This window comes from Colius striatus, chromosome 21 (genome assembly GCF_028858725.1).
Source record: "Colius striatus isolate bColStr4 chromosome 21, bColStr4.1.hap1, whole genome shotgun sequence".
Taxonomy (NCBI): domain Eukaryota; kingdom Metazoa; phylum Chordata; class Aves; order Coliiformes; family Coliidae; genus Colius; species Colius striatus.
This window is the reverse complement of record NC_084779.1, coordinates 6,688,007-6,703,774: the sequence shown is the minus strand read 5'-3', so window position 1 is coordinate 6,703,774 and position 15,768 is coordinate 6,688,007. Positions and strand designations below refer to the sequence as shown.

At 46.7% G+C, this 15,768-nt stretch overlaps 1 protein-coding gene across 1 annotated transcript; it reads right to left on the bottom strand.

The window, feature by feature from the left end:
* Positions 1–449: 449 nt before the first annotated feature.
* Positions 450–13,658, bottom strand: LOC104557672 (solute carrier family 2, facilitated glucose transporter member 5). Its single transcript, XM_010201983.2, has 13 exons — positions 13,604–13,658; positions 11,687–11,817; positions 10,015–10,113; positions 9,401–9,561; positions 8,777–8,901; positions 6,128–6,280; positions 5,919–6,044; positions 5,458–5,645; positions 4,981–5,091; positions 4,398–4,499; positions 3,918–3,993; positions 2,550–2,677; positions 450–1,918 (listed from the first exon to the last, which is right to left on the bottom strand). The coding sequence occupies exons 2-13, from the start codon at positions 11,741–11,743 to the stop codon at positions 1,685–1,687; spliced, it is 1,560 nt and encodes a 519-aa protein (XP_010200285.2). The 5' UTR covers positions 11,744–11,817; positions 13,604–13,658; the 3' UTR covers positions 450–1,684.
* Positions 13,659–15,768: the final 2,110 nt, after the last annotated feature.

Here is a 15,768-nt window from a genome sequence, read left to right as displayed (position 1 = left end):
TCCTTCCCATTTCTCCTCATCAAACCAGCACCCCTTCCCCTGCAGATGGATCACAAAGGGTACATAAGAGTCCTTGCAGGACAGAGTGCAGCTCCCCTGCAATCACTCTGCTTTGATCAGTGACATTGCCTTCTCTTCTCTAAATAGATGTGGAGACAGAGCATGGAAACAGCTTCTTTTTCACATACATACACCACAACTTTGAGGGCAGGTATAAAACTCATTTTCTAAGGTCAGAGTACCTGACATAAGCGATGATCTCCATCGACATCACAGGATCCATGCCAGGCTGTTCCACACTTCTGGTGGTGTTTGCTTTTTTCAAACCAGAGGGCAGCAGCCCCACATAACAATTAACTAAACTGAATTTCCCCAAGTTAAATTATGCAGCAATTAACTCTAAAACTCCTTAAACTAATAAATACTTGAAGAAACACTCCATTCTTACCACTGTGCACTTTACTTTCAGAGTCAGCACAAACCCTCCAGCCTCACAACTTTTCCAACCAGTTTAGCCTGGGGGTGGAATGGTGCCCTTAGGGAACACCATCAGAACCCAGCAGAAAGACCAGAAGGCTAAACAATTTGAAGACTTTTTCAAGTGGTTTCAAGTATCCAACAGCTGAGTCATTTCAAAAACTTCATTGAAGCAACTCAATGTGAGAAGCTAAAGGCGAGTTTGAACGTGTTTGCAAACACATGCTCCAACCTGTAGCCCACTGTACAGGAATCAACCCGGGTTTGACTTGTGCAACACAGCAGGGAGGTTTTTACTGAGTTCTTTACCATGTATCTCTGGGGAATGATTGAGCTCCAACTGGCTCTGGGTACAGAGTGGGGAGATGGAGGTTATGAAATGATTAAGAGATTCAGTTGCTCTTTGGCAACTGATGTGTAAACACTGGGGAGTGAAATGAGCTGAACAGCTCAAAGACTAGACTGGAACAAATGGGTATAATTAGCTGTGAATATGCATCAGCCAGATGGATGAATCCTAACTTCAAGATTCAGGCTGAGGAAGGGCTCTTCAGCAACAGTTGAGGAATAGGTTTGATCAGGAGATATTTGTGGGAGCAGAGTGGGGGTGACATTACAGTGACACACATTTTCAGCTCAGTGGTCTTTTGAAGCACACAAAGGAAGGACAAAAGTTGACAGGATAAACACCATTATCAGCCCATCTAACAAAGTACCTCGGAGCAACTGACACTCTCCACTGGAGAGCTGGTGCTGGCATCACCCATGTGGGTGTCTCAAACACACGAATGGCTGTTCCTCAGAGGAATACACTGCACCCCTTAGAGATGACAGACCCAAATCCAGCCCAAGTGCTGGCTCGTGTCACCAGAAATGCTTCAGTCAAGACACCTGGGACATACATCTTATGACACAGGTTACTTGATCACAGAAACTGAGTTGGCTGAGGACATTGCCCTTTCCTGGTGACAAACACCACAAATTGGTCATTTGCCTTGGCAGTGGCTATGCCATGAAGCAGAATGGTCCTGCTAATTACTCACAAGAGAACAGTTTCAAGACACAATGGCTTATTTGGGAACTCCTGCTGTGGGAAGTTTGCAGAAGATCTGAATGAAGATGAGTAGCAAACAATGAGTCCATGTATTTGTTCTCCAGCTGAAGAGATCCCAAAAAATGTCTGGGCCAGGCCAAACACTGGGACAGGTCACAGGTCACTGCTGGACAATTCCTCCTTTTCTGCCTGTCCCCCTGGGACACTCTGGAAATCCTTAAACTCTTCTTTGTCTTCCTGAATCTCCACCTTGTTCCTCTTGGCCATGATCTTGTTGATTTCCATAAAGGTTTTGTTCTTTGTCTCAGGAACAACAATGAAGATGTAAACTATAGTGACAAGGCAGATGGCACCGAAGATGAGGAAGCAGTAGGGCCCCAGTCCAGCCTAGGGTAAGGAAAGAAGACAGAGCATGGATCAGAGGAATACTCCAGTTATGTACATCACATGATTTGGACATTCTGAACCCTGCAGTAGCTAAAAAAAAGCAGTTCTAGATTTTGTCTTCTCATACCACTGCCATGGATTTATTGGGAACAACCATGGATTTAGTGGAAAAGGAAAGTGAGGGTCTGTTAGACACATCAAACTAAACTCACCAGCTCCCTTTGCACAGGCTAAAAATCAACAACTGCAGCAATTTATGGGTCACTACTGCTGGGGATCAGTTTGAACTGGTGACCTGGAGATGAAAAGGTAAAACTGGCTCCCCTGGACACCCACCCACCCACCACCCCTCAATGCAAGACAGGGAATTTGCCATCTTTTCCATGCTCCTGAATTCAGGATCATGCATCCACCTGGAAAAATAACTGTTTTCTTTTAAAGCATGTGCAACAGACACATATTATGAAGAAAATGATGATGTATATCAGTTTCTTGCCCTTAATAATCCTGCATAGGTATAATGGGAAGCACCTTGGGCTATCACAGCTCTCAGGATGAAAATGCTCTTTAATTGGGGTGAAGAGAGCAATTTTAAGCTGAAGTTTTGGCCTGTCACAGGCTTGAGTCTTACCTCCATGTAGAGGAACACAAGCCCCACGGTGAAGTTGCACACCCAGTGCACAGACCCCCCCACCATGAAGGCTGCAGGCCGGGATGACTGCAGGAACATCTCCGTGATCATCACAAAGGGAATTGGACCTGGAAGGAAGTTGCATAGTTGGAAATCCTGAAAGCAATTCCCCCCACTCTGAATTCCTAGAGTGCATTGTTTATTTCTGTGGCAGACAATGGTTTAGTGTTTAGAAACACCCAATAAAATCCAATAAAGGATTAAACTAAAAACCCAAACAAACAGGGTAATTAAATGACTTGCCTCAGCTCACACACAGTAACCAGCCTCCTCTCTCCTATGGCTGCACCTTGGCCATGAACCCAGCCCCAGCATAAATTGTGAAGTAAGTGATAAACACTACTTGTCTCTCCAGAGACCTTATGAACAGCAACTAAGCAAGTCATTGCTTCTTAAAAAAAGCCCAAAAAAACAGCCTAACACATGCAGGTGTTGGAAAATGACTCATGGAACAAGCCCTCAGGCTCACAAACTGCACTGCTGCCCCACGGCATGGCTAAGCAGGAACGGGCTGTGTTCTCAGGCCAAAGGTCCAGCTGACCTGGTGTTCTCCCCCCAGCAATCTCCCTGCCCCTGGCACTTGAATCTGTCTGATGGCATAAATAGAAAAAAGAAAGGTTGAATGTAATCCAATCTGCCAGTGAAACCTGGATAGGATTTTTGAACGCTCACTGCTGCATGCAGCGAGGGGCTGGAAGGGCAGCGAGGGGCTGGAAGGGCAGCGAGGGGCTGGAAGGGCAATGAGGGGCTGGAAGGGCAGCGAGGGGCTGGAAGGGCAGCGAGGGGCTGGAAGGGCAGCGAGGGGCTGGAAGGGCTGGCCCAGCTCAACAGGCAACTCTGCCACACTGAGGAGCAGAGTCAGGGCAGAGCCTTTCCCACATACACATCTATCTGCACATCTTCTTTCTGCAAAGTGTTCTGCAGGGCCACCCACTTAACATAAGTTGCTTCTGATGTGATTTGTTGCCTGCAGATGCAAGCATACCACATCTCTGCCCGGTTGGCAAGGCTCATGATCTCAGCATAGTTTTGCTCCTGATTTCACTGGGGGTAATCTCAGGCACACAAGCACAATCATGCCTTTGCTTTTCCTCTTGAAGCCAGATGCTTCCCTGCCTCATGGACACAGCCAGCCAACCACTGGAACATAAATAAGCCCAACTAACACTAAACAAGGTGCATGCCCACACAGAGAAGAAATCTCATCTCCTTCAATTAGGTCCACAAAGCTTTTGATTTGAAACTGAACTTAACATTTGGCTTTACCTAGCTTGTGGAAGAGATTGAACTACACTATGCCATACTTACTGGCTCCAATGGCATGTCCAATGATGTAAACAATGACACACACTATGCTGAGGTAAGACATCCAGGAGACAGTGTTCTGTGAAGAATTTAATCACAGATTAGATGTGGTTCCTCTCTGAACATCACCAGCACACTCGAGGCACTATTTGTGCTACACTTTAAAGGCTTTTTAAAGTGAGTGGCACCCTCCATTGCCAGGTACATCCACACCTAGCCATGAAAATCATAGCCTGGGTAGGATCTTGGCTTCCAACAAATGGATGCAACAAGTACTATGAACCTGATGTATTGGAAGTAGCATTTAGACAAGCAGGCTCATAGCTTTTCCTGGCTTTGCTTTAGGTGGTAACCCAAATACAGTGACCTTTCATACTGTCCCCTCCACCCCCCAAGGTGTAGCAGCAACTTCAAAATATATCAATGGCCTGTTCCCTGGAAGGTCCAGAAATACATGAGTAAGATCACCTGAACCATACACACCTGGAGATTGAGAGCCACAGTTAACACTGCACAGGAGACACAGCACAATCCAAAGCCAGCGAGGAGAAGGATTCTCCTCCCCAGGCATTCCACAATGAAAACCTGAAAGAGACAGAAGAGGGTGAGAAACCAGACACCTGGGGAACAGCATTTCTAATCCCAGCAAAAAATTGTCAAGGTAGTCTTCATCTTGTAAGGAATTCAGTGCCATTCCCACCATCTATTGACAGCCTGTGGGCATAAAGCCACCCAGGAACTGCAAACAGCTGGATGTGTCACTAACACTGGGAGAAGCAGTAAGTCATTCTTCAGTACCCAGTCCAGTGGGAATGTGGAAAGCCTGCATGGTAACACTGGACAGTGAGAAAGGGCACATCAGCCTGCAGACCAGAGATGGGAAACTTCTGAGGCATATGAGAAATCATCATGATTAATCCTTTGGGTTTCAACCAAAGGGCACTGCAGGGCATCCACTGTGCAAAGCAGCTCACAGTATGTGTCAATAACATCACCTAATTTCATCAGTGACAGACAGTGAGAGGCTGGACAAGCTAAAACTCAAAGAGCCCTGATAAAGACTTACAGCAAGCAAAGTCATGACGACGTTGACGGCGCCGATGGACACGGTGACGTACTGAACACTGTTGTCATCCACACCTGCTGACTGGAAGATTCTGTCTGCATAGTAGAAAACCTGCAGCAAAACCACAGCTGTGTTGGGATATGGCCCAAAGCAGAGCATAAGAACTCCAGTTTGGCTGCTTTTACATCCTGGAGCTGGTGCACAGAAGCCCGGGAACTGAATTCTTTCATCTTTCATTTCTGGACTCTGGTGTTTGGCTCCAGGCACAAGCACTTTGCTCTAAAAGCATCCAAACTGTCTTTAACAGCTGGACTCTGTATCTAGTACATGTGTGTACTGGATCTGGTACCGGTCAGGGTCAACCCACCACAACGTGAACAGGACCAGTGCCCCTCATGTTCCTGTGTCGCAGCAGCCCACGACCCACACTCAAGTCTCATCTCTTTATTACTCACCCCACATGCCTTCCCCACTCACCCCATTGATCCCAGAGAGCTGCTGGCCCATCATCATGACGATGATGGAGATGAGCTGCCATCGCAGGCCTCTGAAGGTGCACAGGCTGAGCACAGTGAACTGTCCTTCTTCCTTTTCTGACCGGTCTTCTTGGCGCATTTCTTCTATCTCACCATCCACATTATCATGGCCTCTCAGCCTCTTTAGAGCTAGTTAGGAGAGGAAGATGAGTTATAGACCCTAGAGAGCAGGTCTACAGTGAGCTCTCACACTTCAAATCAAGCCAGTACACGGGCAGCAGTGCTTCCATGGAAGGAAGTCAAGGGTTCACAGAGAGAGGAGCAATGCTGTGGGAATTCCATCCACCAGCAACGTGGCAATGAAGAATTTCACTTGCTCACTTCACTGTAGATTGCTGTCAGTTGTGTCCCACAGACAGATCTATCCCATTCCACCTCCCCTTTCGTTAAATGGTTTTGTACCTTTTCGGGCTTGCTCTTCGTTGCCCTTTTGTATCAGCAGATATCTGGGACTCTCAGGGAAAAAAGGCAATGTAAGGAGCTGGATTAGTGATGGGATTCCAGTGAGACCCAGCAGCACAGGCCAGCCTGCAACAAGAGAAACAAGATGAGAGCTGTGAGGAATCTTGCCCCAGTGGAGCCCACAGAAGAGTCCTGAGCCAGGGCTTTACCTTCAGCATTCCCGAGGATGCTGTTGAGACCGAGGACCTGAGCTATGAGGATCCCAACAGTGATGAAGAGCTGGGGTACTACCCCAATAGCACCTCTCAGATTCCTGGGGGATATTTCTCCAAGGAACATGGGAACCACATTGGAGGCCAGACCTAGTAATTAGAGAACAATGTTAGAGATGCAGCTGCCTGCCATCAGCACGCTCACCATCATCAGTAAGATGCCTTTCTCCCGTGTGAGACCAAAGTGATGCCTGCTGGACCACAAGACACATGGAAACCTCACACACAGACCCTTCTGCTCCAGCTGAAGATTCAATGTCATCTTCTGGCCAGTGAACAAGCTGTGTATGCTTTCCTCACTTGTCAGTGGCAACAAAAACCATGTGGCATTGGTTCACTCCGTGGGTAGAGAGGTACAAACCCATCACTGCATTTGATACCCTCAGAAAGACCCAGGAAATGAGTTTCCTCCAGGAGCCAGAGAGAGTAGTTTGTCCCACTGCCTCTCTGCTCATAAGTAATGCTGTCCCTTGGCCAAGGCTGTCAATATTACACTCACATATACTAAATTTAAGCCAGAGATTGTGTCTGTGGCTAAGCTTCAGAGGCATTCCCATGCTGGAGCTAGTTGAAGGAGGCTGGATTATTTCACCTATTTCAATTGAAACACAGTAGGGAACCAACTACCTGTGCACAATGCACTTGGCAGTGCAACCTGCCCACCTTCTGATGCTTTGAGGGTCTAGCTTATGAACTGCTCAGTTGCAAAGCATTTTAGGAGTCCAGAGAATCTAGCAGTAGCCTATCTTGCCTACAGAGCTGGCAGATGATTTGGGAGCTCTCATGGTTTGTTCCTCTTTCTTGGTACCTTTCTCCCAGCGGGATCTACCAAGTATTTCAACACAACACATGTAAATAAAAGCTGTGTGCTACTTCAGGTTTGGAAACAAGCTCAAAGTGTAAGGGAGGAATTTCTCCTCCCTCTATACCAAGAAACTGCTATCCAAACAAGCTGATGTGAGGGCAGGGGGATGCTGCTTCTTGCTGTCTTTTAAAAACTCCCTACTCCTTTAATTGCTCAGTAACATTTTGCAGAGACCTTTGCTGGTCTGAGATCTCTTACATGTGGCATGCTGGAGTAGGCATTTCTACTCAAATAGGACACGAAGAACCCGGGTTATTTTGAGGAACATTGCATGGTTACCCAACAGTAACCTCAGAGAGCTGCCAGTTCCTATGCTCAGGCTGTAAATCCTGGCATGCAAAACCCAGACTCCTGGAGTCAAATGACCACATGAGACTCATATTACTAAAGTTCCTAACCTTCAGGGACTTGGAGTTAAAGGTGAACAAGCTGTTATCTGAAAGCCAAAAGGCACAGAAATGAGGGTTAAAGCAGCTAGAAAACCTTGTAAAACTAAACTCAGGAGATTTGGTGATTTAAGTTCACTCCCTAATCAGCCTTTTAATTGCTCACATTAAAACATGCCAGCAGTGACTCCTGGACTACTGCATTCAGGTAACAGTGGCTTCCCAGCTGCTCAGACCTACCTCTTGTGGCAGTGGGGCCCTGCATCCAGCACAGCTGCCAACGCTGCTCCCAGATGCCCCTCTGCAAGGAAGGGGGATGCTTACATCCTACTAGAGCCTGAAGCAGCTGGCTTGGCTCAGCATCTTGCCTCCCTGGACAACATCCACTGTTCCAGTAAGTGGTAAAGAGCAAGTCAGGACAGCCAGTCCAGATTTTTTTGTCAGTTATTTATAACTGGAGAGAGAGAGATCACACTTCACAGGTCCCTTGGTATTTTTTCTAAGAACCAATGCTAAGACCAGATCCATTTCCTTCCTTCCCTCACCAATTGCAACTGCTGCTTGTTACAGATCAAGTTGTTTTGCTGTCAGTTCCTTGTTTTCTCATTTTTATCTTCACAGGATATCTCAGCTCATTAATAAACCATGAAGCATGCCAGTCTCACTAGCCCCAAGCCAATTAATGCAGCCTAAATGCTGTTAGGACCCTTATCAACCTGGCTCTACACACACTCAGCACAGCACTGCGTGGGGTACCCAGCCATTCTGGCTTTCTGTTTGTTCCATGTTAGAGTAACTCTAACAGAGCCACTTATAACAGCAGCTCACACAGACCCCACTTCTTGGCTTCCCACTAACTTTGCAGCAAATGCAGCTCTGTACCCTTTACTCTATTTTTTAAACACTTCTGCAGGATGAGCAGTCAGTGCTAGGACTGGGTTATATGATCTGGCCTGGTCTCCAATGATTTGCCTCTGGAGGAATACTCTGTTTCTCATTATGTTGAAGAACTAGAGAAAAAAGCACCAGGCTATCTACTTTAAGATGTCTGGGAAAACAGATTGTCATCAGGTTTCCTGGCTGTTGGAGCTTCAGTGCCCAGGAGATGCTTGTTGCAGAGCATAGCTGCCTCCACAGACACATCTCCTCTGTGCATCTTAAATTCCAGCCTCCTTGCCACTGTTTACTAGACATCTTTGGTACTTCTGCCACAAGTACAGCACTGTTATGCAGATGTATGGGTAAAATATGCTACCCATGCAACCATCTGTTGTGAGAATAAAAAACCAAGAAGATATGTCTTGCTCTCCCTTTCCCATCCAGCCTCTCACTTACCAGCATATATTCCCATGATAATACGTGAAACAATGATTACTTCAAAGGTTTTTGCTATCTCTGAGGTTCCCATAAGGATTGCAGCAACAATGGAGAAGGAGTTATTTATCAGCAAAGTGCCCTTTCTGCAAAGTAACAGAGGAGGAGACAGATTCAGTTAACTTATTTAAGGCCCCAGGAGCAGATAGATCCCCTCTGCTATCCCCAGACCTCAAAGGAACCACCATCCTGAAGACTAATCAAAGCAAAAATGGTGATTGTCCCATTTGTTTCTTGCAGGGAATGAAGGCTTCAAGAAAGAGCTGAAGGTTCCCAGGAAACCCAAGCAGCAGCAGTTGTGTCTCATCACAGATCCCAACCCAGGACTTTCATCCTTGCTCTCTACCTGGCTCCATGCCCAGCACGTAGCCTGGCCTTGACCATAGTGAAACCATATAAATTCTTCCACACGTGGGAGATGGCGTGTGTTGCAGAGCCCAGTGAGTCATCACTGGCCCACCTGCTTTACAGTCAAGGTGTGCATGACACAAGTCATGCTCCTGCTGGGCTTGGCAAGCTGGAGTGACCGGTGAGGCAGGTCTTATCTGAGCCCAGCAAATGACGTTAGACACCACTGTCACGTACCGGCCGCAATTGTTGACCAGAGGCCACACCATGAGGGACCCAAACAAGCCTCCCAGAGGGAACATGGACACAGTGAGAGACCAGAGCAGTGTCTGGAAGCTACTGTCCATAGGAACTCCATTCCTGTCAAAGTAGGTTTTGTTGTAGAAAGCTTGCATGTACTGGAATGAAACACAGGGTATGTTTAGCACAGTGAGGAAACTTTTCACACAGCAAAAGCTAACCAACAATAAATGCCATAAAGCTTTAACCAAATGTCCTGAAAAAAAACCCAGCACAGAGTGGCTGAATTGGAAAACAAATGCAAACGAGGGATGGAGAAGCCTGGGCTGGGTAACTGGTACAAGAAGTCATCCTGCCTTCCAGGAGCTGCCTGGTTTGCAGAGGGGAAAGGCATTCCTTGTGTCTTTGCAGGGCAAATCTGCAGAGTAGTGTTACACGCTTCAACATCACCCCTTTCACGTCTTGGGGAACCACTTCTCACCAGATTACCAGTGACTGAAAGCAAGGAGAAGTCCAAGCATCTGCCCACCCATAATCTACTGTTACACTCCTGTTTTGCTTTGTTTATAAACCTTCTCCTAGGTCATGGTCCACTCCACAGCCCAACCTACCGGTGCTGGGGAATTGATCACAGACACGTTGTAGCCATACTGGAAAGAAGATCCAAACGCAGATATCAGTGTCACCAGAGCAAGCAAAAGTGTCATTTTCTGCAAAGGGGAAAGAAAACACACAAACAGCACCTTAGAAGCAGCTTTGGCTTTTGGGCATAAATGGCATTTGATAGAAAGAAATACCCTAAGACTTGCCTTCTGTGTTTCTCACTGCACGTGACTCTGTAACTAAAGCCCAATGGGTTGTTTTCCTAACTCCTTTTGTTCTGCTTGATTTGCAAGTAGTCCTCATAGTAATTAATCCTACTCTTTCCTGGTATTGGCTTATGAATAATTTTTAAGTTATCATGCTTAAAATGCAACCCCACAGAGAAAAAAATGTATGCAATTATTCTTCTCCTGACACGCAAATTGGTTATTGAAAGAACACAGGATATTGGCAGGAGAAAGCATCAAAAAAGGAGAGACTTTGCATCAGGTGGCAAAATCCCTTTCCTGTTCATTTGTTCTGCTTCCACTTGCTGGCTTGTTCTGCCTCTCACTTGTCAGGATCAAGCTGTTTGTGGATCTAATCCGATTGCCACCGAAGCCAATTAGAACTTATCCAAGTAGCTCAGCGAGGGCTTGGTTGTGAGGTATAAAAGCAGCACTTGGCAGTTAAACAGAAGGGTGGAATTGCCATCCAGAGTAAGATCAAACACCAACCAATGTTTGTGGGTACAGAGTCCTCAGGGTTACAAGCAAGTGGATGTTCACAGTTTAGCTGCTGTTCAGCCCCCAGGCTGGCCCTCCTGTGTGGACTCTGCTGTTCAGCTGGGGTTTTAAAACTAGTTGGCTAATATACATGTCATTGCTGCCACATCCATCAAGTAATGCTTTTTCATTCAGATGCATATGATTTTCTCTCACCATCATTAGCTTTAATATCTGTAAGCTTTTATGTCTCAGCACTCATCTCAGGTGCCAGATGAAGGAGATGTCATTTCCCTAATGGAACATTTGTCCAAATAGCTGCTGGTACTCCTTATATTCCTCAGAAGCTCTAGCAGCACTCCTTCAGAGACCAGCAGAGTTTAAGGCAATGCCAGAGATCAAAACTCAAGCTGGTCTCAGAGCAAGGATCAGAAAGAAGTTGAGGCTTCCAGCTATATTTTCTAGGAGGAGACTGTTGACATTCTGGCATTGCTGATGAAAAGCAGGCTGCCTTGCTCTCACAAAACAAATCCCAGCAGCTCCAAAGAGCCACTGCTGTTATTCACAGTCACTTTTAGAAAAATCTCTGGCATACATAAACATTGCATGGTGCAAGAGTCCACAAAAAACGCTGCTGTGAAAAGCAGCCCTCACCCAGAAACGTCTGCAGCATAAAATTGGATAGAAAGTAGGAAAGGAAACACACACAGAAAGGGAAAGGAACGCAGAAGTTAGATGGCAGGTCAGCTGCAGGCAAAGGGAGAATAATCAGGAGATTCAGTGCTGCAGAGGGACACAAGCTGGATCTAAGAGCATAGGCACCTCTGCTCTCCTCATGAGATCAGCTGTGGACACGGCAGCCCAAAAGATTTTGGACTTCTAGCTCTATACGTAGCAGCAGCTCTCGAATTGCTGGCTCTGCGTGTGTGTGTGTGTGTGAGGCTGAAGTTGGAAGCACAGGGTCTGGCATACTTACCCCCTTTGAACCTTCATTGTCGTCAGAGCTGCCCCGCTTCTCGTCTTTCAACTTCATTTTGGTGTTTGAATCACAGATGCCAAGTCCAGGCTTTTATAGCCAAAACAGAAAACGCAGGAGATGGAAACACCCTGCACAGAAAATGCCCCTCTGTGACTTTTCAGAAAGCATCCAATCAACGACAGGCTCAATCAGCCAAAGTTGTTGTCTGATCATTCCCTTACGCTGCGTGACTGCCTCGTGTCTTCTTTCTTTTCCTTGTTCAAGTCTGTCGCTGCTAGATCAGAGGTTCTTTTGCCAGATCCTGACTCCCAACAGCAGCGTTGCCTAGCTACAGTGGAAACAGGCTCATCTGTCCAACTAGAAGGGGCAGACTTATTGCAAAAGCTGCTAAATGAGCAGTTTTCCCCCAGGAACATGGACATGAATAAGATGAGTCTGTAGCAACAGAGCTGCTGCTCCTTCACCCTGGAGCTCATGGGCAGCTGTGGATGGCACAGCTGGAGAGGGGAAAGCAGGGTGTTTTATTGGAGTCACCTTGGCAATAGAGAGGGTGTTTGGTAAAACCCATCTGCATTAACCCTCCTGCAGTCACAAACTGCCTATCTGCCCTCAGGCCAAAATACTGCTCCTTGTCCAAACTTGCACAGAACGATTTGCACAGGGCACTTTTGCACTGGCCAGAGAACAAGTTCATCCTCTCAGATTTCTCTTTCTGACAGTAGGTAAAACACAGTGTTATTCTACCAAAGCATGTTCCTTTCCCTCTACGTGCAAGGCATGCCACGTGTTGCTGGCTTACTATTAACTTCCCACACTACAAGTCTACTTTGAATAACACAGGACTTGGTTAATAGTCAACTACAATGCCAAGAGTTTATCAGAGAAATGCAAAGTTCACAGATAGCTGCAGCAGCCACAGAAATTGGAAGCAAACCCTTTTGTTATTGGTCTGTCTGTCTTTAACCACCAGTTAAAAAAAACCCACCCCACATCCTCTTGAGCAACAGGAGTTGTTCACATGTCTTCCATGCATTCTTGGAACATTTGCAGCCTGAAAGCATCCTGCTCTAAAAACCCAAAGGAGAACTGAGCGCTGCTCCTTTCAGGGTAGTGGAACTTAGTCCCTAGACTTCTTGCCATTTGTCTTCTATGGCACTTGTTATAAAATCCTCAAGGATGCTGTTTGCTAGAGCTTCTTGGCAGTGGATCACAGCGCAAGAACACTCTGTGTCTTTTAGGAACTACTCCTGCTTCAGTCTCACCTATCACATGGTGCCTTAACTGAAGAGAGATGCAAACTCATAACTCATCATTCTCTACCTTCCTCTGCATTGCCATTGAGAGAATGCAGCCAGCTGGCACTAACCAAGGCATTTTGAGTGAGCTCAGCTTTTCCCATGCTGAGCACTTCCAACAGCGCTCAAAGCACCCCAAAACAAGTGGGCCAGGCCATAGCTCACTCAGTTTAGAACAAGTTTAGTTCTGACTTTCACAGAAGAGGGGAAATGACAAGTGAGTCATTCTGCCCCAGGGGTGAAGAAGCTGCAAGGAGGATGAACTTCATGAAATTCCTGTTCCTTAAAGGCAGTATCATTCCTTTGGGAGCTTTTGTCAGAGTGACAGCCCCTCTGATACTCAGTGATTACAAGAAAGGGGAATTCTCTTATCAGTCTTTAAAGTCTCTCCCTGAACCTGAAGAAATAATCTTAACCCATACAGATATCAAACAGGATTTGCCTGTTGGCATTCATAAACCTTTCAGAATAACTACTTGCTTACAGCAGCAGATCACGGGATATTTGCCAATCACAGCACGGTTTCTAGTAGCAACATCTATAAGGTAGCAATTGACACTGAGATGACCTTGGGAGAGACTGACTAAAGGAGACAGGATGGTGAGTGAACTTCTTATACCTTCCAAGCAATTGCAGCGGTTTATCTTCTGCACCAGCCGAGATCCTCGTGGGCCTGGGCAAAGAACAGAGTAAAGAGCAATTAGAGACAATTTCATAGGCATTTTACAAGCACATTTTCAGTTTTGGCCACAGCACCTATGAAACGTCTGGCACCTGCCTGAGAACGTTTGCCTGGAGACATGAACTCAGCTCTGTATCCTCCCTCCTGTCCCCCACACGGCCGGAGCTCCCGTACACGTGTGCAGGCGACTGTTGACACTCAGCCCAATTGTCTGTGCTGAAAGCTGAATCCTATAAAATCTCCATATCTTTGGCAATGATAATTAAGAGAGGAGGCTCAGTTTCCAGGAGAAAAAAAATCCTGCTGGGGAACACGAGCAGTGAGTTGCAGAGAGTGCTGGTTTGATTAGGAGCTGGCAGTCAGCCGTGCTGCAGGATGCTGCAAGGAGCCATCCCACAGCACACGGCCACGAGGGAGACATCAGCAGCTTTCCCCCCTGCATTTTGGGAAGGAATTGCCATGTTCAGTCAAGGCTAATTGCAGTCCTGAGCTACAAGTGGGGCCTCAAGGTGAAACAGTAATTAAGTAAAAAATAATTTGTTTGCAAATAAGTCATGTACAGATACTGCTTTATCAGCTGCATAAATGGCTTCCAATCAATTAAGCAACAGGCAGATATGGCAGCCTGATCCCCTAGCAATAGGAAAGGGGGTGGCTGGATAAGTAAGCACAGCACACTCTGCAGGTAAACAGTAGCAGACATGAGGCTCTGGAACAAAGAGATAAATGAGACCTCATTTTCACTGCACAAAGGCAGCGCCAGGTAGCATCTTGACAACCTTCTTTTCCCGTTGCTGCCCTCAAAGACCATCCCACAAGCCTCAGCCACTCAGACACATCCCCAAAACGAAAACAAAGGAGATGTGTAAACTTACCATATCACCATCTGCTAAGCTGGGCTGGGAGCTGCCTGGTCCTTCCACTGTCGGCAGGGTTGCGGGAGCCAGATGATGTTCCAGAAAGTGGTGGAATGCTTGGATATTAAATCTCCATCTGCACTTTGCTCAGCAGAACCACCTGACTGTCCAAATGCCCACACTGCCCTCTTGGACCTTAATGGGTTCATTTTTCTATCCAGGACAAATACTGCCCATGCCAGCCCAGATCTGCCTTTCGCCAGCTCATTGATTTCTGTGGTTCCCCAGAGGGCTGCACAGACTACAGGGGACATGCAATTCAGTGCAGCACAACGGACATCACATGGCTTCTGGGTAGCAGGAGTGACTTGTATTATGAAACTGTCCTAGAAACATTCTGCTTGGCAGCACTAGAGTGCTCTGGTGTCATGTCTGTAAGTGCTCTTCATGATGAGACGATAGTAGCAGCACAACCACAAATGACTTCTCTAAGCCACTCCTCTGCTTTAGCAATGAGATTTATCCTTTTAATGCAAATTAAGCATGGATCTTCTAGGTTTTAAAGTAAAACTGGCATCACCCAGAGCATTGACACGAAGCACACACTGCAAGGGTCTCTGACAGAGCAGCCCAACTCCTGCCAATCCCTTCTCACTCTGCAGAACAACCCAGCTTCCCTCTGCTCGCTGCCTACAGCGTCTGCACTCCTTTCCTCGCCTGCCCACATCGACCAGTCAAACATGAGGCACAGATATAAGCCACAGCAGGGAAGATATCCCAGATAGGAATCATTGTGCAACCCTTGTAACAGACACTGTTGCTCCATCGGTTCTGATTATAGCACCCAGGGGTCTTGGCAGCCTTCAGCCGTGTGAAACAGCCAAGAAAGTTGGAACCTATTCTGAGAAAAGGTTCATTCACAGGTTGGAATCACATGGCAACTTGCAGAGCAAGACTCCACTGTCAGCCTGCCCATGCCTCTGGGTTTTATTCCCTAGAATGACTGGAATTGTCTCTCTTTGGGCAAGTCCTGGGAGAGGGCAGCAGCTCCTTTAGCATTAGCCTCACCTGTCTTACAGCCTTGTTTCTGGAACACGTGCAATTGTAATCTCGTTGTTAGATATTCATTTGCAGTGCCATAGAGCTGACACACACAGTAGATAAAGTCAGCTGAGGCAAAGGGAAACAAGAGCCACATAATCACTTCTTGGAGGTCTTGTCCTAGCTCATAGCAATAGGCCAGTA